This window comes from Falco peregrinus, chromosome 10 (genome assembly GCF_023634155.1).
Source record: "Falco peregrinus isolate bFalPer1 chromosome 10, bFalPer1.pri, whole genome shotgun sequence".
Taxonomy (NCBI): Eukaryota; Metazoa; Chordata; class Aves; order Falconiformes; family Falconidae; genus Falco; species Falco peregrinus.
The window spans coordinates 5,087,650-5,112,707 of record NC_073730.1 but is presented as its reverse complement, the minus strand read 5'-3'; the positions used below and the strand labels follow the sequence as shown (position 1 = coordinate 5,112,707).

General features: G+C 42.0%; 1 protein-coding gene across 1 annotated transcript in view; it reads left to right on the top strand.

Moving 5' to 3' along the window:
- The window catches only part of DHX9 (DExH-box helicase 9), a 51,660-nt gene extending 29,453 nt beyond the window's left edge, over positions 1-22,207 (top strand). The window contains exons 28-30 of the mRNA XM_055815382.1: positions 9-14,727; positions 15,570-15,667; positions 21,154-22,207. Of these exons, the coding sequence (XP_055671357.1) occupies positions 9-34 (26 nt within the window). The 3' untranslated portion in view covers positions 35-14,727; positions 15,570-15,667; positions 21,154-22,207. The remainder of the gene's footprint in view (positions 1-8; positions 14,728-15,569; positions 15,668-21,153) is intronic.
- Positions 22,208-25,058: the final 2,851 nt, after the last annotated feature.

Sequence of the window (25,058 nt, the reverse complement as noted above, 5' to 3'; positions counted from 1 at the left end):
CTCTGCAGAACCTGAAGTGATCTCAGCAGCGTGAACTGTGCCTTTCGTCTGAGGCAGTGTTCATTTGCATCGCTCCTCCAAAATAGTCACGCTTCCTTCTTCCAAATGCATGTGAAAGACAGCAATTCTTTAATGAGAATTCATTGAAATTGATTGCAGCCTGTGGATTCCAGACATTCAAAGGTCAGCTAGCTGCCTGGTGCATCTAGAAGTATATTTACACAGAGGGGGTAAAAAGCCCTCCAGTGAGGTGTGGGTTCCTCCGTACCTCTCAGACTAGCACCTGGGAGGTGACCCTGAGCAGGGGCGAGTGACACGGGGTGCGCTCAGGGGCAGGTTCCTCTCAAAGGTTTCCTACAGTCAGGCAGTGTTGTGTAGGAACACCTGTGTGAGCAAGAGGAGAGAAGTGCTCCAGCTTACTATAAATGTGTGTGAATGGGGTTTTTTGGCCCAAACTTGTTGGGCTCTCTTGCCTCTTATTGCATGGCCACAATACCAGCTGTGCTGCCTGGGGCAGCAGCAGGCAGGTACTGCCTCTTGCATGTGCCATGTACTGCAGCAGCAGAGGAAGACATCTGTGGGCACAGCTCGGTATGAATCCTGTTACATTACCAAGTCTGATGAGATTAAACTCACCACTAATCCAACTGGAATGCTTATTCAGAACCAATAATTAGTTGTGCTTACTGGGGTGTGGAAGATGTTGGTGTTTGAGTGAAGTTCAAAGCAACTCCAACATATTTCGTATTTCTAACAGAGTTCTTAAAACCGTAGGTAAGGGTGAAGGACTTTCTTTAATCAAAACTGCTAAAAGCCAGACAGCACATGAAGCTTAGATACCCAGCTATGAACTATATCATCAAGTGTATCAGTATTCATCTCCAAACTTCAATATGGGATTCATTTGGAGCATGTATTATCTTCTGCGTCATCTAACACAGTAAGTTCCCCAGTCCTTTTGGCTGATTGTAGACTTTTCTGTAGACTGAAGAACGGTTACTCAGTCCATTTTGGGTTCAGGAACAACCTGTTAGGGAATCAGAAGGGATGGATGCTGAAAGATGTGTTGTAGTGTTGGCCCCCTTGCCTTTCCACATACGTATTTATTGCATCCAGACAAAACTTGCTTTCCTTGGCTTGTCCCTCAAACATTGTGTTAGCTCAGTTGCATTACTAACACAAACCCAGAAACATGAAGCAGATGGCAAACGATTTTAAAAAGAACTATAGTTAATAATGTTAGTATTTCACCTACAAGTCTGAAGTATGATCTAGTATCTGTTAAAGCTTTCTAATTTCCTTTAGCTCTTACTGGTCTTCAAAAGAAGTCAGCATTTAAACAGGAGGAAGGAGAGACGGATGAAAGGCGAGCACAGACCAGAGCTTAAGAGAGGGCCCCTCAGCAACAGGCTGTTCAGCACTGCCTCAGTCTTTACACATGCAGAAACAGAACCAGAGGTACTGGGAAAAATTCAGATGAACTCCAGTGAGATGGCCTCCCCTTGGAGCACAGTGTTGCCAGCGGTTCCATGACTGAGTCATGCTGTTTCACTGAAGGTTTTGTTCTGGTGAGGTCTTCATGTGTAGTGGGGCCCTTTGCAGCAGCCTGCTTTCAACTACACAATTACCATTAGCATTTCCATACTTCTACTGGTAAGTTACTGGTAACTTTTAGGAGGTGGAATAGGATACCAGGGATTATCAAGGATGTGTACAATATTCTATGATACTAGCAAAAAATGGTTTTACTGGGCACACTTTGATGTTAAGTCCTAGCTAAAGAAATTCCCTTTTTTAGAGTAAAGTTGATGTTTCTCCAGTCTGTTTACAAAAATTATTCTAATTTGTATCTGCAAAGCTATTTTTCACTGTTACTGAATAAAGACCAAAATAAGTCACCTTAGCATTAGTGCAGCCCTGGCTGTGACAGGAGGTCTCCCTGGTACTGGTATGATTGCAGTGATGAATTCTGTAACTCCAAGATAGCTGTGCTTCTTGGGTACAGCTCAACACCAGAGCCCTGTTCATTAACAAAAAGATTAAATGTAATTTCATGTTGCTTGTAAGAATTGTTAAAAAAAAATATGGGTATTTGAGGGTACAGCCAGATTTAATAACGTATGAGACTGCATAGTTCACACACCTGCATTGGGAGTTGCTGCTGGGATGGAGCTGGCAAGGATACGGGTCCTGAGGAGCGCTCACGTCACAGATTGCAGAGGGAGCAGGTGCCGCAGACTAATTACAGTCTACAAATTACAGCTTAGTTGGTTTTATCTATGTGCCTAGTATTTTACATATTAAGGAGTGTCAAGCACAAAAATGCTGCTTATCAATATTCAGTCTGGTTTTTAATATCTCATCCATCAGGACCATTAAGTGGGAAAGCAGTAAGCCTTGCCTGCACTTCCCACGCCAGAAATTAATAGCACAGTCTAAACAAGGATTGACGTGCTAATGAGGAGCTTAAACAGCCTGGGTACAGAAAACTGAATATTAACCTGAAATGACATGTACATTTTTCAGAGCAAAAAATGAGCTTGCAATGAATTTACTGTGTCAGTAAGTTGATCTGTGCTTTGTTTCAAGAAACCAACCTGTCAGAGTGCTCATGTTTCTTGTGCAACAAAATCAGTTATCTGAAACTCAGGAAGAGCTACCTGAGCCCCAGTAAGCTCGCTGTCTGGCGGTCAGAGCAGCCCCAGCGAGCACAGACACCAGTTCCTTCGCACCTTCGTACACAGTTTGCTATGGTCACCTGACCACGCTCAGCAGCCACCGTTGACTGTTCTTTGCTGTCCCAACCTAAGGTACATTTAGCTTTGTGTCTTGGGCTTTTGATACCACAAAGCTCTCATGAGGGGGTTTGGAAACAATTGCAGATTATTCTGGTTTTCCGGTTCCAAGTGGAAAAGGAGAGGAGTAAAAGTAATATTGGCAATAGCGTCAAACCCATAATATGAAGGACAACACTGGTCAGTTGATTAAGTAATCTGCTGTGTTTAAAAACCTCTCACATAAATACTAACAATGCTACCAACTCATTAGGAAGTTGGTGTTAAATCAACTTCTTAATTTATGGACGATGTGCTTGCCTGCGTGATTTTAATGCAGCATGGTGCATTAAACAAAATGTGAACGGCTCAAGTTTCAAAAGCCTGGTGAGCGGAACACAAAGCACAAAGGCATAGATTGTGTGTCTCTGCACAAGAGGGATGAGAAACAGCATCTTTGCTTTTGTCTCTGAGGTGGTATTTAGTCAGTCACAGAGGAAATCTAAGTGTCTGCCTTTTATTGCTTTGTTTGAGTAAATATGCAGGTTATTCTACTCTACACACTGGTACTCCAGGAGCACTTTGCACAGTGTACTCCAGGGTAACAACTGGAAAAATGTCTTTAGCCATAGAGAGATCGCCACCAGTGGAGAGAAATTCAACATGTGATCGGATGAACTATGCTATGATCCTTGCTTGGAGGAAGTTTAAAGGAAAACTAAGTGGTCAGTTGTGGCATCGACATGGTATCCCATCATCTCCAAGGAGGATAAGTCCTTCTCTTGAAAGGAAATCTTTTCCCTTAAGCGGTTTCTTTATAGGAAGAGTCTCTCTATGGAGTTATTTAGAAACATTTGTACTTGGTCTGTAGAGCATGTGTTAAAAGTGTGCCCACACTGAATTGCTCCTAAGAACACTGACCAAATTAGCATTGCAGTTAGCTAATTGATCTCTTTTTTTGCCTTCAAATAAAAAAATAGGGTGAGTTATGCCAGCTGGAGGAAAGTTCATGTCACAGGTACAACTTTATCAAGGTGAGCGGCTTAGCATGCGAGATTGTGATGCCTTACCTGTCTCTGAAAGCAAAATAATTGAGATGAAGGCTTCTAATCTGGAATGTGTCTGCTCACCCTGTGCTTTGACGGGAGAGAGATCTGAAAATGGCTGCCTACAAGCACTTTGTCAGTTCAAACATTGTCTGCCAAGAGTGTGTGGCCTCGCTGTGTGCAGCAGAAGGGCATGCTGCACTGGCACACATGAGCTCTGAGACTCACTGACATTTTCCATCGCCTCATTCCAAATCTCCCTTGTTGCTTGCTCACCAGCTTCCTCGTGCTTTTCTCCTGACACTGTCAAGAGCTCTGAAACCTGCTTGGTATTTCCTTTTGGCAATAATGGAAAGATACATTAATGCATCCTTAAAGCAAACTGGATAAAAAGTCCTCACCAGTAGCTTTGCGTGAGGCTACGTTGGGTCTAGCAGGATGAGGAGGTCCTTTAAAGAAGCAGGAGGTGCTGCCTTAGTGTTGGTGAAGCATGTGCGTTTGCAGTGTGCCTGGGCAGAAAAGGCAGAGCTAAAAGGGCAAGTAACGGATTCCGTTTATCTGTATTTCTTCTGCTGGGAGCTTTGCTTTCCCGCTTAGCACAAGCCTTCCTGTCGCAGAACCGCCAGCTTTAGCAGGATGTATGGCAGTGACCCTTCGCTCCTGGAGGTAATGCCCATTAAAACAGCACACTGGGACCGAGGGACAGCTGAAGGAGCGCTTTTGTATTACTTTCGGAATACTAAAAAGCATAAAAAAACCTGATGGAGTAAAAGATAAAACTTGGTACCCAATGCCATGTTTTGCAAGATACATGTGATGGTGTAGGCATCAACCCGAACAAGGAAACGTGCACGAGTGAATGCAGGTGTTCAGTGCTTGCAGGCTTTGAATCTGCAAGGTGTGAGTTACTGAAGTGTGGCTGGAAAGTTTGCTGATGCTCATTTCTTATTAAGCCTGTTACCTTATGGGAGTGTTAAATACAGTGCCGATGTTGGTGTTCTTATTAAAAAAAACGACCAACCAACAACATCAAACAACACATTTCAATATCCATTAGGGAAGAGGGCTTGTCTATTTTAGAGGTGCTGCTACTGCTTAACTTTATGCTGCCATAAAATATGTATATTTTTATATATACATATGTTTTATGAAATTGATTTTTCACTGAATTCCTGCTATATTGTATTCGAGTTGCACAGTATGTTTTCCCTAGGTAGTAGCTAACAAATCATACTCGGCTGTTTATTTTCACACTGAGAGTTTTAAATCCCATTAAAAGCTCTGGGAAACTTCCTGTTTCCTATCATTTGGTAAAAACCGTTAACCAGGACTGCTTTTGAGCTATGTTTCAGAAAGACAGAGGTAGATTATCAGAGAATGCAATACTAAGGTCCAATAATAACATCTGTAGTTGAAGTTTACAGCCTCGTATTCTCCTGGGAAAACGACTGCATGGTCTCCACTGTACCAGCTTTCTAAAGCCATGTTCCAATTATCGTGTTGCTCAAATGGAGTGTCCATAGAGAAATCTTCCACCCGTACAGGAAGGAGTGAGCACCACTTTCTACATTTGAGCAACCTAAAAGAAAGGCAAAAGTAAATTTTCAGATTTACGAGCAATTTAAAAATGTTCCACCCTGTTCTGTTTCCTGCAGTCAGTTCATTTTGCAAAGAGCTTTTTAGATAGCAGGACTGTGTTTGGAATTCCAAGTTTTCCTCCCACGCTGCCATCTGCAAAGAGACATTCAGAGAGACTATATTGGAAAATACATGAAGAACTGGGGTTTTTTCCTAGCTACTGTTTTTGTGCACGTCTAAGCTCCTGTCCTATAGTTAGTGTCTGTTGTGTAGCTCCCCACTGTTTCTCTTGCCTTTTGCTAAAGAAATTAGTTGCTCAATGTAGACAACTGGATTTTGGGGTTTTTTTGTGGGGTTTTTTTGTTTGTTTGGTTTTTTGGGTGGTGGGAGTGGGGGGAAGGGGAGTAAGAGTTTGTCTCAACTGCATCAGCATGCTTTTCAAGGAAAGAAATTGGAAGAAAAAGAGAATTCTTGACTGTGGTGAACAGAAAGAATAATAATATATTTGGTCACGTACTCTGTGCCATCTGCCACTATTACAGTAATGATGGCCCAGAATTCTCACCTGCGGATGGAAAACAAAAAGTTGAAGGTCCAGGCCTGAAAAGATACATAGTAGGTGGTACCTAGGAGTCTGGAAAGACTTCCAAGGAAGAAGAAAAGGTACCTCAAGGCTTTGTGGTTTTTTTGTTGATGTTACTTATTGTAAAGCATCCTAGAAGATGATTTCTCTTTCAACTGATGGCCCATTTTCATGCTGCACTAGGGATAATTCTGGCGCAGTAACCACTTCAGTTGGTTCTCCCTGTCGTGCTCAGTGGCTCAGACCACCTACTTGCCACATCCAAATCCTGAAAATACACTTTAGCTTCATGAAATACCAAGGCTCTGGGCTTTGGCTTGTTTGAAAACAAGTGCTGAAGTCTTAAACACAGCTCTTCCAGTGTAGCACCTTTAGAACATTTGTTTGACAAACTAATACAGCTGGAGCCAAAACTGCTTTGATGGAGTTTGATTATAGAACCTAAATCACCATTTCATGGTGGATTTACTGTAATTTTAATTCTGTTCTTTCTTACACAGGAACTCTGCTTCATTCCATCCACCCATAAGTGACATTCCTGAAGATGTTTTCTATATCTGTTTTCTACTCATCCTCCACTTTTTACTCCTTCACTCTGCAGGCTTGATCAATTCTGGGATTTGGTGGCAAGAAAGAATTTGAGGATTTAGGAATGATCTAAACTCTGCACGGTGGGAACTGTATAAGCATGGCCTGCCGGATGCTCTCAGAGCAGAAAACTTCTGTGAGAAACTCCCAGTAATGTCATATTTTCCAAGGCACTATTATAAATTTAATTTTTTTAAAATCTTCGAGTGACTCAGAAATCTGGCACTGTCTGAAGTATGAGCTTTGCTGGTATAGTATGAGTATCTGCTGTGGGAGGAAGGGTAGACTTTGACGTTAGGAGTTCTCCTAATCCAATTAAAGATGAATTTAAGGAACCAAGGTAGAAGAAAGGAGAAAGAACCACAAATAACAGCTGCTGATCAGAGTTCAAAAGTCTCAGGACAACCAAAGACCATGGATGTAAAAGTCAGGATTAAAACACAGTACATTATCTAATACAAGGACACATTACGGTAAAAAGCAAAAAAACCCTTTATTATACTGGGCCAGATACCAAATAGAACATTTTGCCCAATATACTTCTTAAAATACAAAATATTTCTTATCATTAGTACTTCTGGCACATAATCACTCAAGTCATAATTAAGGACTTTATACACTTATTTACATGAGAAAAGAGATTTTTCTCCCTGACGCTGCCTATGTAATCCCACCAGAAGGTTTAATCCAGTTTCACATTAATTGTACGTTCTTTATATTCTGTGTGCAATGCAAGGCATCTGTAGGTTAGCCCATGAATATGCAGGCATTGAAAACTGCAATTTCAAAGTACTTACAGATTGCTAAATAACCTGGAAAACAAGCCCCAGACTATTCAACCAAAACAATCTTTTTTCCCCTCCGCTGAACTATTTTTATCTTAATTCTTATCTCTAAAATGGTGGCAAAACCCCCACATTCACTAGAAGCAGTAGAATAATACATTCATTAGTTTTCATACTGAACCAATGTACTTTCACCTGAAGACTATGAAGAGATCATGCTGGAAATGTTAAATATACATAGTAGTGGATTGAATGTAAACATTTATTTACAGTGAAATGGATTTATTGAGGACAGTAATAAATCAGTTGTGCATTCAGAGGGTAGTACTCAGGCTCTGCGTTAAACAAGGCAGACATCCAATTAAAAATGCCATTATTTTACGGACCCCACCACTGATGAAATACGGTTTGCTGTGGAGCTGCCTTTAAAGTATGTAATTTCACGGCAGGCAGTTGTCTGCCTATCTGCACTACTCAAACTCATCGAAAATTACTGGTGCGGCTCAGCCCTTGAGCTGGTTTTGCCAAGTCTGCCAGGAGTTTTGGAAATGTGCAGGGAAAGTGGTGGGCAGGCAATCCCGGAGCTGCTGCCTTCGGAGGAGGCTCAAAAGCAGTGTGCGGTCACGCCTGACTTCTGCAATGTGTTAAGGCAGCTGCACAGGCATCCGTTTTTGCTTTCTAAATGATTTTAAGATCTTAACCTCATTTCATGTAGACTGTTGAGAGTATGAATCTACACACATGCCCTCTTGAGATGCAATACAGTCCTGCAGCTGCTCATTCATTAGCATTTACCAGTTCTTCACCAAACCTAAACCAAGGCAGGACTGCTAAAGATTTAAATTTTACCCGTGTAGTAGCCCTACAGGAAAGGGCAACATCAAGTGTTTTACTTTTTTATAATAATGCTGTTGCAAGTGTTACAAAGCATCAGGAAAAAAACACACAAATTTTGTAATGTACAATTGTGGCACTTGTTAACAAAAAGTCATTTTGGAAGGATAACAAGCATCAAACGTACCTTGGAATAATTAGGGGTTTTTTTCTTTCTATTTTTTTCTCCTAAATTTTCAGGGGCATAATGAACCAAAAGTGTTACTGGAGACGTAGGTCCTCTGTATCTTCAGCAGTTCAGACAGCCTTACAAGTTCACTTTTTCCAGTATTCATCAGCTTGTCCAGCTGCTGGATCTTCTTTAACATTACATTGATAATGAATCAATTCCAAACACAAGATTTTATAAATTTCCAGATGTTTTGTTAAAATGGTGACCTGCTGCAGCACAAAAAAGTTCCTCAGTCAGAGCTGATTATTTCTCACAACTTTCATCATCATCCCGGCCCCTCCGGATGATGCCACTGAAGAATGGAAAGGATAGCATCACGTTACAGTATGCAAGTGGATACAGCAGCAATAGAGAGCAGGAAAACTTTGTCTTTTTTTAAAAAAACATATATGTAAAAGCTTGCAAATAATTTTCTTAATATGGAAAGACTGCAAAAAATATAATTAAATGAGGGAAAGTTCTGGCATAACTATCATTTGTGGGAGGGAAGAGGAGGAGTAGGAAGCATTCCAGGACAATAAAACTTACCTGTTCTGCAGAATATAATTGGTAGCATACAGAACAAGCAAAACTTTCTTAAAGACAAGAATTTGAGGTCGGTAGCATTATTGGATGTTTCAGGGAATCTCCTGAATACATCCTTGCAGGGAGATATGGCTGAAAGACATGGGAACATGTAAACATATTGCAAAACCAACTGTGCAAGCAGAAGGAAAGGCTCCTAAACTCAGAATATGAAAACTAATCACAACAATGGAACTAGCTTGGTTCTGTTCTTAGGAGAAGCCAAATCAGAAGATTTCTGGTACATCCCTGACTGTGAAACAACGTTAGACTTTTAGATATTTGTAATCTCTTGGAATGCCCCTATGCTCATAAACAAACAAAGCCCAAAAGCCCTGGATCTTGCACAGATTGATGCAAGAAAGGCAGAATGTGTATTTTAAGACAGAGGTTTTCATGTGTTATAGGTCTTGAGACCCATCTCATTTGACCAACCAGTCTCAGATGAGATAGAAGAAACCCAAATTAATCAACTACATTTTGCTAATTCTCTAGTTTGTAACCTGAATCTCGAAGAGCCAGGAGAGAGCTTTGAAGCGCTTGCTCACATGCATACCGCACACGCATCCAAACTGCTTGGATCAGTTAGGACAACAGATGAGCAGTAGCGCCGGTGTTTACTGCGTGACCTTTTACAGCTGCCATAAAATGGTTCCTCCTCCTCCCTCAGGGCTAATGCAGACATTTGGTTTGGCTAGCAGAGCTGGCAGGCTGCTCGTAGGACTAGCCAGAGAGTCAGCAATGCTTCTGGAATGGAGTTTGGCTTTGCTCATCATTTGGGCGAGGCAGTGGTCTGCCACAAGAGGAGAAAAAGAGAAGAGGTGTTAAAAAATTATCACACCTTTGTCTTTAAAAACCTGTTCTTCTGGTGCACTCGGGTGGGAGAGCTGCACTTGGATTAGCCCAGCAGGTGCTGGGTGGCTCTGCTACGCTGGTAAAGAAGAAGGTGAGCAAGGGCGATGAAAAAACAGATGGGTTAAGCCACACTGACCAACAAGAACAGACCGAAAATAGACACCAGTGGGTCAGCATCTTCATCTTGTGCCAATCCTTCCCACAGCAGAGAGATAAAGAGCCTGTCAAGGAGCTCACTAAGGAACTTCCAACTTCTTCAGCCCAGGAGAGGCACTGGAGAGGCTGTCAGCCTCCGGAGCATCTCTGATGCAGCAGTTATCACAGAAGTTTGTCTCCAAAGAGCTTTTTTTTGTTTTTCATAGGAGTGCCTGTTTTCACGTTGTTACAGTGGTTCACAAAGCATCTATAGGAGGATGTGGATATTAGGTAGAAGTTGAAGGTGCAATGCACTTTGATCTTGGCTTTATGTAAATTAGGATAAATCACGCAGGAAGATGTTCCTCTGCATATGCTAGTGACTGCTAAAAAAAGGATCACCGTCATCATCAGACAGTGAGAGACTCAGAGCTGGACACTAGGTTTAATATCAGTTTGTTCTCAAAACTCATAGTGAACAGCCACCAAAGCAGCAACAACAACCATCTCACTAACATCAAACGTATTAAAAAACCTGAAAGAGGCAATCTTAACGTTGGATGAAAAGCAAGCAGTTACTGCATTTGTTTGGAAGCAGATCCTCCGTGCTCACTCTTGGCAATAACACAAAAAATTTTTAACACCCTGGAGATGATTTACTCATACAATACTTTGAATATTATTACCAGGAAAGACTTCAACAGGTACGAAACCCACTGTGTAAATGAATGTTGCTGTTCTCTGCTGGGAATCATGCATTCCCTAGGTTCCTCTAACTGCATGCTCGTATGACCCTCATCTACTCTGTTGTTAAGGGTCTGCAATTTTTGAAGTAGGCTATAATACATAAAGTGAGAAAACCAAAGTCAAACCATTAGGAAAAAAATCTGCTTATGAATCTTTATTCTAAGGGTGAGGCACCAAAAATGAAGCAAAACAAATCAACAGCTAAATGTGAAAGCATTTTCACATTTGCAGACTCTTGAGACCTTGAGATTAAGATTTCTTTCTCTTCCGTCACTCAGTTCAAAGTCCAAGACTATGTTTTTCAAAACTTAGAAAAACTTTTGTCTTTTAGAGTTCCAAATTCTTTACTCAACAAAGTTTTAAAACAATTTAGTCTTCATTATTTTGCAAAGGAAAATCTCTGGGATTCAAACTGATTGCCTTAGAACTGTCACTTTAAATTTATCACTGGGAACAAAGACAATGTTGCAACAACCTTATCTCCCTGAGTGGTTCTCAATCGCAAGGGTCATCAGGATCCATACCAATGTTGCCTACTTGACATTTTTGACTGAAGAGATGTTTTAAAATGTCCTGTCAGCTCTCAAGATAAATTGCTGAAGCTTTAAAAATGCCATGCACCGGGAACAATAAAGCGACAAGGAGCAACGCCTCTGGAAGTAACAAGAATCAGGTGGGAGGACACACAGCTTGAGTGAGGAGACCAAGTGCCACTTTTCTGTAGAGCCAAGGATGGGCCAATAGAAACTGATAAAGATTTCTACATGAGATCAACTCAGCCAGACAAGCTTCCTAGCAATGTGACATAGATTTACTCAAAACTCATGTTCAGTTTTACTGCATTTTAGCTTCAGGTTTTCTATGTGGTTCCTCTTACACCATTAACAACACAAAGTACACTTTTAAATATTTATGCTGTGGCTACAGCTCCTCAGTTAATGTTGTATCATCTATGAATGGCAAAATAATGCAAAAAGCTAAATGCCTTACAACTTCCAACACCTGGGCAATTCAAATCCAGCATCACCCTTGTCCCTCTCCAGGCCGGGCTTCCAACAATGTTCTGCCAAGCTCCAGTTCCTCCAGAACATTATCAACCAGTTCTCTTAGTGTATTTCAAAATAAGAGGAAAATTGTTTGGCAAAAGATATGGAGGCTTTTTGCTGACACAATGAGCTCTGAGGTGGCTTGCAAGTAACCTAATTTAGACAAAAGCCTACGCATGTTGGTACCTCTTGACGTTAGCATCATCATGTGCACAAAGAGCTACAGAGGCAGATGTAGCTGTATGATGTTGCGATTCAACGCACAGAGCTGCTTAAATAACTGTCTATAGCATTAAACTAAAAATCAGTATTTGTGAGAACAGCATCTCACCCTGTCATTCTTCCCAGGCAGAGTGTTTTTGAGTCTATGTCCAGTATGCTGGTAGCTATAGTCACTATATATATCTACAAGTGAGCAAGAGAAGTGTGTTTAAGCTGTCCCAAATGCTGGTTTCTGAATGTACATTTTTAAAGGATGGTTCCTTTCCTCACGGCCTGTGACTTACGTCTTCAAAGTTGTCTAAACAATGCAAGTAGCTTACTTGGCTTTCCCGCACTATAAAACTTACTTTGAGCTGCATCCAGCTTCGATGGAGTGTTTGTTTTCAGACTGAAACCTTCCCAGTTCAGCCTTGGTAATGGTGACCTTCAAACTCTGAGTGGAGGCTCTCCAAAAGAGATCAGTGGAGGAGGAGTTACTGTAAACTTAAATAGGGACTCAGGTCTGGTTTGTTTTGTTCCAAGTAAACAATCTTTGTCAGGAAAGCAAGTTTAGTGCCTGCAAAGACAGGTGTGTGTATAAGAACATTTATACTATTTCTCCATATGCTAATGGAGAGATTACTTACTAAAATGTACCCAATTCTCACATCCAGCATTTTTACAGTGCTGAAAATTTGGAGAGAGTTCAAAGTGATTATGAAGTATCAAGGTCAAAAATGGGTCTAATGAAAAGACTTCAGCCTAGTTAGCTTATTCAAGAGATGGCTGGGAACCTAATCTTCAGCTGAAAGTGTTTACATAACAGAAGTCTTAAAAGAGAACGTTAGTTGTCTTTCTAAGAAAAAAATAATATCTCTAATCACAACATACTGTGCTTGGTAATGCTCATCCTTCACTGAGAGAGACCCGTGGTGAAATTCTCTTATATTAAATACACTATATCGGTCATTAGCCTACTGATTTTAACATGAGTTTTTATGGATCATCAGGATACGTATTATCCTGGATACCATCAAGGATACATAAAATAGATGGCCAGAGAAGTTATCTCAACAAGTATCCCAACAGAAGATGTAATTAAATCTTGATGATGACATGTTCTGGTCTACTCTTGCAGATCCCAAGCCAGTTTTCTTTCATCTTTCCAAGAGGTATTTGGCCATTGCATTGCTGTCATCCTCTGCCTATAGACTATCTATCTTCTGCTCTGCTGTTGTATTAACCGGGTAGTGTATCACTATTTTAAGACCCCGGTAACAAGGTTGGTTCTGCCTCTTGACAGCTCCAGGACTGCACATACCTAACAAGGGTGCTTGTTCTGTGCCACCCCTGGTAATCGTTCTTCAGACTAGCCAGTCACTGGAGAATTCCAGCTCCCCAAGCTCCAGGAAATGTGAAAAACACAGGAAGTTATGGTGTGCAGCTACAGAAACTAACGTGCTGGGAAGAGTCTTGGTGGCACTGTACGGACCACGGTTTGAAAGAGCATTATGGTTCAGGCTGGGACAACAACCAAACAGACAACTGGCAATCTGTCCTTGTTGAGAAGACTTGCAATCTTTCTGTCCAGTTCCAGGCAGCACAAGGGTAGTAAGCGCTGCGCTGTCTTCCGCACAGCCCATCTGTCAGCTCATTTCTGTTTGCCTTTTCTAAATCGCTATATTCTACAACACATACTGAGTTTTCATTACTCGATACTCAGCTGAACAGTATCAGCTGTTACCAATACATTTAATCAAGTTTTTTCTTCCTGTTACAACCCTATTAAAATTTTTTTGTAATATCTCAGGATAAACCTGTATATGTCTGATCTACCAAAGGACACTGAATTTGTCCGTTGTTGATCACACAGATCAGTTTATAAAGAACTAGCACTGACGAGTCCCTAAACACACCAAATGTAGGGCAAAAGAAAAAAAAAAAAAAGCATGTTAATGACTTAATAATGAGTGTGAAATGTTTTTTCCAGTGCCCCCCAGCCATGCAGGACAGCAGGAGGCATTCTTACTGACAGCAACTGCAAGCACCGTGGGGGAGTGAGGGAGCGGCTGCCTGGTGCGTGGTTGCCAGCTGGGGTTAGACCATGACGGTGCCACCAGGTCTGTCCCTCACCTCTTCACATTTGAGCTTCCCCAAAGCAGGAATCCGAGAGAAGCCTGCAAAATGAGCTCACATAATTTAGCAGAAATAAAATAGCAGAATGAACAATTGCTTCATTGAGCTAACTCCTGTTTATACTCTGGAACTTGAATACATTGGCAATCCCAACTACAGGATGCGAGGAGAGTAACACACTGGGAGAACATCTGCCATCCCAACTGCGACCTGGAAGGAAACGTGACCGTGAGTACTTGGGTTCAGTATGAGAAAAATGCTAACTGTCTGTTGTACACTTCAGGGGACCGATGAAGTTATGTGTCCTCTGTTTGTGCAGCTTTTTTTCTTTTTTTCCCTTCTGTTCAGAAAGCCAGATGTTACTAAACTGTGACCTGGCCCTGTGACTTCCAGTGAGTGAATATTCTTTATTGCCTCTTGTCCTGAGAGACAGAATTTTAAAACTGGGCACCTGTACTTGTCCACAACTGAGTGGGAGATAAGGTGAAAACTTGAGTAAAAGCTTTCAAGCCTGACTTCTGCAGGTGAACAAACCAGGAAAGTCTCCTGCAGCTTGGCTCCTTTGGGACTTAACAGCCTCACATCCAGGAGGGCAAGGAATGTCTGGGAGACATAAACACAAGGTGGGGAAAAAAAAAAACAAAAAAGAAATCGACTTTAAATATTTTCCTGAATTAAGGCAAGCTGAAAAGAACTTAGTGATTATCTGGAAGCTTACTGTGCTTTCAGATACTGCTCGGGGAATGACATTTACATATGCGTAAACGAATTGGAAGGGATTACCCCCCCCTTGGGCAAAACTCATTACATCCAATTCACCCGCTATGCAACCAACTTCCTTGTAAGAAGAAACACAGGCGCTTCAGCCCAATAAAAGAGAAGATGAATATCTCTGCGGATTTGTAAAGCCCTCAAACAAGGGTATAAAATTCATAACAATTCTATCTGGTGGTGTCTGGTAAATCAGTAACATGCCATAAGGCAACCTTCCCTGCTAACGTCCGTAGCCAGGGACACTTGGCTAGTTCGAAATACAGGGAAATGCAGAAATGAACAAACTTACAAAATTTCACATGCTGTGTTAGAGCTTTGGAGGCTGCACTGAAGCACTGATGAAAATGGTATGCTAGGTATGTAGTACTATATAAAGATGTTTATGTTCTGGAGTCTTTTTGTTTTCTTAACCTTTGAAGCTAAACAGTTTGTGTGGCAAAAACTCAGTTGCCACAAGCCAGTGGCTGATGGGGTGGTGTGAAATGTGTTTTGAGAATGACTCAAGCCAAAAAGTGGACCAACGAAAACTACATTCTACGTTAAAAAACCACTGGACAGTTCACAATGAGGTGCTATTTTAAAGAGCATTCTGTGATTTAAAATCATATAACACTTGAGAAGCATGTTCTGGTTTCCAAGTGTCTAATGTCAATTCAATGTTAATTAAAATACACCGGCCTTTCATTGACAGGCATCTGAATCTTTGCGAGAAAACAGGAGCAGGAGGGACTGACATTACCATCCCATAAAGATGTCACCTATCCTCTGTACCCTCTCCTGGTGCTTACCGTAAGTTAACCCCAATTACAAAATAATGCAAACAATTACAGTTGATTGTATAATAAATCAACATGCCAAATCTTGATTTTAACTTCTTTGTATGATTTTAAAATAACATGCTCATAGCTGGAGGTAAATTAACGTATCAAAAATTAATTATCAGGTAAATGTTGCAGTTGATCTACTAGTATAAATGCTTTTAATGTAATTATATTCTCTGATGTAATAATTTCCCTGTGCTCCAAAATGGAAGAAATGAATAACAGTTGAAGAGACTATAGATTTCCTATTCTTTAAACATCTGACAAGTAAAAAAGCAGGACACAGGTCTTAAAATTTCCCATTCCTTTGCAATCACTGCATTTTTCTGAACACTTGACCTTGTCTTTCTGATATTTCCATGAACTGAGGGTCAGGAATAAAAATGTGGGTAGTATGTTGAGGTTCCCGTCAAGTAAATGCAGCTTAAAGCTATGAAAACTACAGGGTTTTTTGCCTACTGAGTTCTTATTTTAATACGTGTTCAAAACCTCTCCTTTAGGTAGCTTGCTACTGGTATTTCAAAAAGCACAAAAAAGTGACATTTAGAAGGAAACAATCTTTTATATATATATATATTTATAAGGCATTTTTGACATTTTTCCATTGTTTGTCATATCCACTGGTAAGTTTAAAAATGTCATTTCCTTCCCTAACAATCTTAATTTTTCTCTTTGCTTTGATATTCCATAAGTAGCAGCGTGAGCATCTGTACAGCTTTTTGCATGCTTTATACTAGGATAAATTCTCTTGTTATTCAAAAAATTACAGATGCAGAAGGAAACAGGAATTCAGCTGCTCCCAATGAATGAGGTTCCAACACTCTGCCTTATGGAGCAGGATTAATTCCTAGTCCCTGCAAAATTAAGGTATCTTCCAGTCCCATGATACCTATGAATGACAGAACAACCAGGGAATTGTCTTGCACATTTACATTCTTCCCAGTTCCTATTATGACTAGAAGATCATAAGACTTAATACTCCCAGGAAGCTGTAGCTTGCTCTCTTTACCTGAGGACCTGGTAGGGTCAACACGACCTCTGGCCTCTGCAGACTGCATACTCTGCCCTAAGTCCTGGCCTTCTGGGTCTTTGGAGAATCTTTTGTTGGCTCAAAGAAAAGGGAAGGCAGGTAGGGTATCAGAGCACTGGCGTTTCTCCCAGCTTTTTGCAGCATGAATTGCAGGTGCTCTTCAGAAGCTGCCGAGACCCCTATCTACCTGCTGTTTATTTATTTACTACCAACAGAAGGCATAGCAAGAGAGAGAGGAGTCATAAATCCCAACAGTCTAGAGTCAGAGAAAGAAAAAGAAGAAACATAAAGTAATATTAAGTCAGTAATGGTGCCATGTTATCCCACTGAGGTGGTCCATCTTCTGGCTACCTACTGCTCAAATGGAAAGTTCAGTCTCAATAGAAGTGACAGACCACAGAGGGGGATGAGTTTGATATGATTTGCCTAAGGGCACTTAGCATTCATAGCGATGTGTTAATGGATAGGTATTCGATCCTTTTATAGTCAGGAAGGAATGAGGGTAGTGTTTAAATGCTCTGCCAAGGAACATAAACAAAGTCAGCATTACAGTGGTGATGCTGGTAGGAAGGTCAAGCCACTAGGGTGTCCCCTCTTTTCTTTTTTTTTAAAACCAAAACTAGTGGTTCCTTGTTTTACTGTAAAGAAAGCTGGTAGTATTGTCAAACGTAGCGATTTCAACCTTGTCTTTTCTGCGGTTTGTAATTTTGCAAAACTGATTCTTTTTTTTTTTTTTTTTTTCCCCGACTGAAACTGCATGCAGTCCGTGTCTCATTATCCTTATGGTTGTTGAGCTTTTATGCTCATTTTCAGCTAAGAGTGATTTGGGTCAAACAAAAACATTAGGGAATACTACACTGTACAGCAATTTATATCAAAGCCACTGTACGTATTTCACAGCAACACTTTGTTCTTTCTGAACAGTAGATCAAGGGATTAATGTTTGATAGGGGAATGGTCTTGATGTGAAAAATAAGCTTTTGGTGTTCTCACAAACATATACCTTAAGGTGGCTGAGTTACAAGCCTCTGAAAATTGCAGTTCATGTATGCTTTGTAGCTTTGCAGAGACTTTGTAGAGCTTAATAGCTATATTTTCAGAAGATTCTGTTCATTCCAAGTCCTTTTTTTGTTTTTGTTTTTTTTGGTTTTTTGTTTTGCTTCTGGCTACAGGGATGGAACAGATTTTCTCTGAATTGCTTTTGTCTAGTCTTTGCTGGCTGGAGGGCTTTGAGTACAGAGAATGTCTTATCTGTCCTCTCAGCTGGTCATTGTCTGACCATCCACAGACACAGGCAGTGCAAGGGAGAACGTAGCGAGCTGGAGGGTACCGGGACTAGAGATGGGGCATGCTGACAGATGGCCAAGAACAGGCATGGGTATGTACCCCAAAGGCAGCTCTGTGGGTCAGACTCCTTGTAGCTCCTCGCCATTCACTGTATGCTCCAAGTTATGCGATGGGGAAGCAGCTCTGCCTCAGCTCAGTTCCATGTGGGAGCAGAGACAAGTTGCTGAGGAGCTTTAGGGAGAGAAACAAGTGGTTTGGGGAGATAGTGATCTCCAGATACTAAAATTACATGTTAGTGTTGCCATCCTCCAGCTGGGCATCCAGGTTTAACTCTTCTGGTGTCACAAAAAATCAAACTGCAGCTTGCTCATCATGACAAACTATTTATTTAGCAGGAGAAACGTGAGCTCTGCTCATCTAAGATCCGTCATCCGAAAGACTAGCCTTCTCAATCGACTGTCAGAGAATCATAGTATGGTTTGGGTTGGAAGGGACCTTTAAAGGCCATCTAGTCCACTCCCTCTGCAGTGAGCAGGGACATCTTCAACCAGATCAGGTTGCTCTGAGCCCTGTCCAACTATACAGTGTTTCCTTGAATGTCCCCTCCGTTAGATGGTTGATCTGACCTTGGATCACTGGGAATCATGTACTTCCTGTGATGAGGTTTCCTTCTTGAAGCAGTTCAAGTGGATTTGAATCTGCTAGGACTTCTGTCGACAGTTTTTTAAATAACCCTCTCCACTGCTTGGTAAGGCCTGTCGGCTAATAAAGCCACTATCCCTTTTGATTTCTTTCCAGTTATTTTCTGCATCTAACCTGTCTAGTTTGGGTTCTAATGGCTAGAAATGGCTAAAACATGGCTAGCAAACTATAGCAAACTGCAGAGCAGAAGGAAATCATTAGTTCCCGCTTTTATGTATGACCATGACCATACACAAATGCTACCTACACCACATCTACAAATTCCACATCAATTTTTCTGCAAGTCTTAAAGCATGAGTCCAATGGCGAAGAAAGACCTTCGGCTAAAAGCATACAGCATACAAAGCACTACAGGTTTTTACAGGAAAAAGAACTAAAAGAAGATGGAGTTTCTTAGAGACTGCTTTCTTGTTTTGTCTGTTTTTGAAAAGCAGGGGAAAGTTCCTAAACACCATGCTTAAAGAACATCAAACTTACAAAGGTGAGCTCTTACAATGAGGGAGGTGCTTGAATTAAGGTTGCTTTCAATAGCCATCTTGCATGAAGAAAAGAAAGGTTTTACAAACGATAAAACAGGAACACAATTTACTATTAATAAAATAATGATCATGGCAAGACTGACTGGCAGATTGTGCTATGAAAAAAAAGAGGTTGTGACCATAAACGATAGTTAAGAACAATCGGAAGACAACTTCAACCCTGTTGGCACTGGTCAAAAGAAGTTATCCAACTTTCTGCTGAAGACACTCCTGGGAATTCTGCTGGAAGGTCAGGAAGGATACTTGTTCAACAACTTCATTGTGATCACATGGGTTAACGGCCTTCATGGTGAGATACTCATGACCACCCCCAAGACGTGCACTACTTTTTGGGATGGCATTTTATCAGGCTTGGAAGATAGTTCTACTGGGAATGTTTTACAGTTAGTGTAAACAGCCCCAGCTCATGCATGTGAAGGATTTGCATAGCTATGCAAGTCAGTGAAGAACAGGACTCAGACATTATCCAAATGGATTTGGGTAAACAAGTTCTGCTCTTCACAGAGAGAACTACATCAGCATGTCAGAAACCTAAATATTGCTGGACTTTTTTGGTAGCAGAGCATCCATCAATGGACTCTGTAGTGCAAAAATGAAGGTGGCACTGAGCCTGAGCCTCTTCTCAGTGAATTTAGTGGCTCTATACTATAGATGTAGTATCATAGAGAAATAAATTTAATCTTTGGCACACTTTCATCTGTGCAGTGCACTGCTGGTTTACCGATTGAGAATGGGAGAGCTGGAAGGGAATAAGCGCTGAGGAACATTTCATCTCCAAGAATCCCACTGGATGTTTCAAGGCTCAGTGTGCCCATCCACGCACTACCCTTTCCCAGTTCCCTCATCAGTGGGCTTTACAAAGGCAGCTGTGAAAGTCACAGTGATACTGGACAGGCGAGTGGATGTCTTGGAGAGGGGAAGGAAGCTGAGCTAGGGCTGGCTCGGGTCCTTCTGGTGTTCTTGACATGGTCTAATGTAGGCTGCAAGATGTGGTTCCTTAAATTCAGCACAGGACTACACCGCAGAATAAAAAGAGGGAGTAAAGATAAAAGATAAAAATCTTATCTGCTAGGAATCAAAGATTATGAATTCATTTCATATACATCACCAGACATCCATTAACCAAAATGGGTTTTGGTTAAAAGGATGGGCTGTGTTTGAATCCACAATAGGAAGATGAAAAGCTGCACAGTCCTTTCATATTTTATTTTGTTTTAGCATATTGCTTCCCAACATCACAGTATTAAGGAGAGGCTACATCCCAGACTCACTTCAGAAAAGAGATAAAATAATCAGCTTATGTCTTTCATTTCTCCTGGTTTGCAGAAACTTGTAAGCAGCAGATTACCTCTCATGAACAGGTTCAGAGATACTTTTTTATTCACCTACCTGTAGTCACTCTACAGGATTATTTAGGATAATCTTCAAAAGAGCAACTAAGGAAGTCAAACTTAAACCATTTTATGAAACACCTTCTGCTTTCATGCCTATTAGCTCTCTTTTTCAGTTCTAGTAATAAGATTACAGTAACATTCTGCTTCCATAAAATCATGACAGGTATGAATATTAAGTAACCAGTATGGTTCTCTGATTTATTCTGTACTTCTACTGATAGTAGATACGTCAGACATTTACCACACTAATTCACATTCTCTGCACACCTATCGTTGATTGCAGAAGAACTTCTCTAAATGGGTGGCTTTAAACCATATTTTAATAGAGCAGTGCATTTCTTACACATTTGTAACATTGGTCCTAAGCTGCATTTGTTGCACTGCATGTGGAAGGAGATCGTCCAGTCCTTAACCTCATTCCCCCATCTGCACTTTCTGCCAGCCCCGTTGAAATAAGGTGCGAGACGCTTTAACTCTGTACAGCTTTTCTCTCCCGTTTTAGATGTGCCTGTGGGCCATTGCCTGCAGAAATCAATGTTTTGTCATTATTGCTGATGCTGAGACTGAAGCAGCGCCTGGCTGGTAAGAACAGAATTGAAATCCCACCTCGCACAGCATACGGGCACTTTGGGCAGTAGAAAGATGTGACGGATCCGTTGATCAAAGTTGCAGCAGTTTACATGCTTCAGTGGAATCACAGAGATTAGGCCAGCTGGGACTGTAGAGTATTTGTTCTGACTTGGTAAAATAAAGTTTTCAACCAAGATAGAAAACCAAACCTAAAGCTTGGCTTTTATCTTCATAAAAAGAAATGGTTTAGAGCAGGTTTTTTTCCATGCTCCCCAATGCACTACTGGAGACTGCAGCGTGGATTCTTTTCACATCCACCTGTAAAAGCATCTGAATTTTATCACCCAGCCTTCCTGAATTTTGACTCTTTTGCACTGACTCTTTGGTGAATCTGCTGACTTGCTTGCTTCTGTTTAAGTGGTTTTGGTTATTTGGTGGCGGAGGAGTGGTTGTCTGCTGCAATTACTGTTGTTTTGATTGCGTCCACTGAGAAAAATGGTGGGGCCTGCGGGAAGCCCCTGTGTGATGGAGAGCAGGGCAGGAAATTGCTGGAAACTTCATCTGATATTGCCCAAAGCAGCCAGATTGTGACAAATGACATTTTGTAAGGTTGCTCGGGCAGCTCGTCCAGTGGCTGGTAACTCTAAGGCTGATGGCAAGCATGGGGCTTTTCTGTCCTTCATTTTTTAGTGTAAACTGACATATATGTACTGGTAATGAAATGTTTGGTTGTACAGCAGTTTTCATCCGGGGATCGTAGCTATTTACTTTTATTAGCAAATCCGGGTTGTTTTTCTCTGTGGGGCTTACTTTTATCAGTCTGTTTTAATAATTGGCACCCATGGAGCAACCAAGCTCCACTATCACAGTCTGAAACTTCTAAGCAGTTTACCTTAGTGTTATGCACTCAGATTTTGCCTGTGAACAAATGCTGATGCTAAATCAGTGTGTGAAGACTGATAATTAAAGTGCTTGTTGCCCCGTGACGCTTCCTGAAGACATTCTGGACCTCATAAGCCCCAAATGGGTCAGATGTTTTAGTGCACAGTTGTGTTAGCGCTTGGTTTGAGCTGCTGTAGGACAGAGACTGACTGTGCTCTTAATTTGTTATTTCAGATTGCTTGTGGGTGATCACCACATTGTTGCAATTTTAATTTTTTTTGATCAAAAGGAAAGAAAATACTGCTTTTTTTTTTTTTTTTTTCCTGAAGGGGTCTATTCAGAGAGCGAGACTGCCAGCCTTGGGAGTTCTGCCCTTCTGAAAGCTGACAGAATTTCCTGTAAGAGTTGCTTTTATAAAGGCTGCTTCCTCTCAGATTTTTATGTTGCTTTTCCTTTTTTCCATTTCTTCTCTTTGTTCTTACTTTCTCCCCACTTGTTCTCATTCATTTAACTTGAATCTGTGTACTTCAAAAAAGAACTGAAGTAATAACATGCTGATTTCTACAGTTAACTTCATGTATTTACATTCTTCCCTGACCACCTCTTTATTAAATAGAAAGCAAATTTTCTTGAGACTTGGTATTGCTGTCATTAGCACAATTTGGGGCAGTAGGTACTTGAAGACTTGCACCTGCTTCTGAAGCAGCAGCCATGACATTTTTTCACCCTTGTTTCATTATGCCCGTGCTGCCTAAGCCCAGTACAGTCATGAACCTTATCCACAAATATTCTAATTTTACAGATGGTTAACTGAAAGTTTCGTTGTTGTGCCCATCCTATCCAACAGTCCTTCCTTTCTTTCGGGCCACTCCTGCCATGCAGGATGACTCACTCAACTTCCTGGGAGTTTCCAGTCGCAAGAATTTATTGACCGAGGTGTTTTTACTATTATTCACCTCTGCAGGCATTGCAAAGTCAGAGAAGCTATCCAGGTTCTGTATTTTAAGACACAGTTATTTCACATGAGGGTGCTTTTTCCTGTGTTGGAAATGAAACAGGTTTGTGGGGAATATGCTGCAAGACTTTGAGTATTTCAGCAGGTAAGACATTAAAAGGAAAGCACAAGCCATGCATTTATAGGGCTATGAGGTTTAATTCTGGTTTTAGTTAGATGAGTGTAGGTTTGTTGAATGAAATATAACTGCATCACTCGATCTGTCCGAGTACTTTAAATATGTATGTCAAAGATGAAATTGCAGTTAAGAGTATGAAGTGGGTTTTGATGGCAAATATCACCAGACATCTCTTTTTCAGGATTTCTTTATTAGAATCAATAACTTGGGAATGACAGGGCGGACTTCACATAAACTGCTGAGAATGGTCCTACATATGTACTGTAAAATTCTGGAAAATGGATTAGTTAAAAAACTCTAGCAAATTATAGTTTTCAGGTATTTAAACTGAGTACCTTTAAACCCAAGAATTCTGCATTAAGCTGAATTTTTTCCATTATCCATGGGAACCTCCCATGCATGGACAGATGATCCTGCTACTCCACTGAGTGGGATCTGTGGCAGTACCCTCTGATCCTGCTCAGAGTCCTCACCCCCTTCTCCCCTCTATCCTAATCCTTCCCTGCCTCCCATCCATCTGCTCCACGTGGCTTCCTGCGCTCTTGTTCCCTGTCGCCTGCCCTGCTGTGTCCACTCTCAACTGCAGGCATCAGCCAGGCTGTTAGAGAACCCGAGAAGCTCCATCACACGCCGTTTCCAGAGCTTCTGCCTCGATGTCATCAGCTCAGCATCGCTTTCACAGCAGCTGGCTTGTTTTCAGAAACTGAGGAAAAGGCGGGGGAAGCAGCGGAAATCAGACTTTCCGCTGGAGATGTGTAATTCCAGCCCGAACAATAGTGATGCAGCAATGACTCTGTAATGCAACCGCATCCCTTCTGCTGGTGCTAGGGGTGTCCAGGGGCCTCCCAGCGTGGCGGCTCTCTCATCGCCGCCAGGTTAATGCTCTGCTAGGGAAGCAGAGAGAGGAACCACCACACCGATGCGTAGCACCAGGTGTAACAGTAACATCTACCAGCAGCAGGGTAATTCCCAGGCTGGCTTGCAAGTATGTGTTGTGTGGACCTTGTGAACAGTCCAACACAGGCTCCTCATGCAGGAAGCGAAGGGCTGGCTTCTGTAGGGATACGTGTGTTTACCTTAAAAGAAGAATGTGCATCTTTTTCCCAGAACAGACCGTTTTTTCTGTTCTTTCGGCCACAGGCTGCATTCACGCTTCCTCAGAATATAACAAACACAGAGTTTACAAAGTGTTTCCCTGACTCGCCTATCAATTTCTGTCTCGATGAGTGGTCTCCCGTGTCCTGAGCAGGCTTCTGGAAGCACTTTCTCCCACAGAAGTGGTTTTGGCTTGACACCACTCCTGGATTTTACAGAGCTGATCTTCACACAGCCCCTCGGCCTGACAAGTCACAGGGAGATCTCATGGTGACAGCTAAAATCATAATCCGGCCTTTGGGCACGCCTGACAGAGCTGATGCCTCTCAGGAGCACAGAGATGTGGACTTAGATATGAAAGTACGTTCGTTACAAATGACTAGGGGGAGGTGGCGGGCCCCCTCTGACCCGCGGCTCGGCCCGCACACCCCCAGCCGCGCCGAGGGCGAGCGGGCTGGCACAGCGCACGCAGTTTTCCCACATTTCTTGAGAAGCTTGAGTTTTTTCCTCTAGGAAAAGTCCGCACAAGCACGGAGCGGGGGCCCCGTCAGGGCAGAGGCGGGGGGGGAAGGGTGGCGCGCGGCCCGCCCGCCTCAGCGCGGTGCCAAGCGGCGCGGAGGGACGCACCACGCGCGGCCGCCACTGCCCCTCAGGGCGGGCCCCGCCGCCGTCGCCCCTTTAAGCACGGACGCCGCTCCCGGCCTGCCCCGCGCCGGCAGCCCCGCCC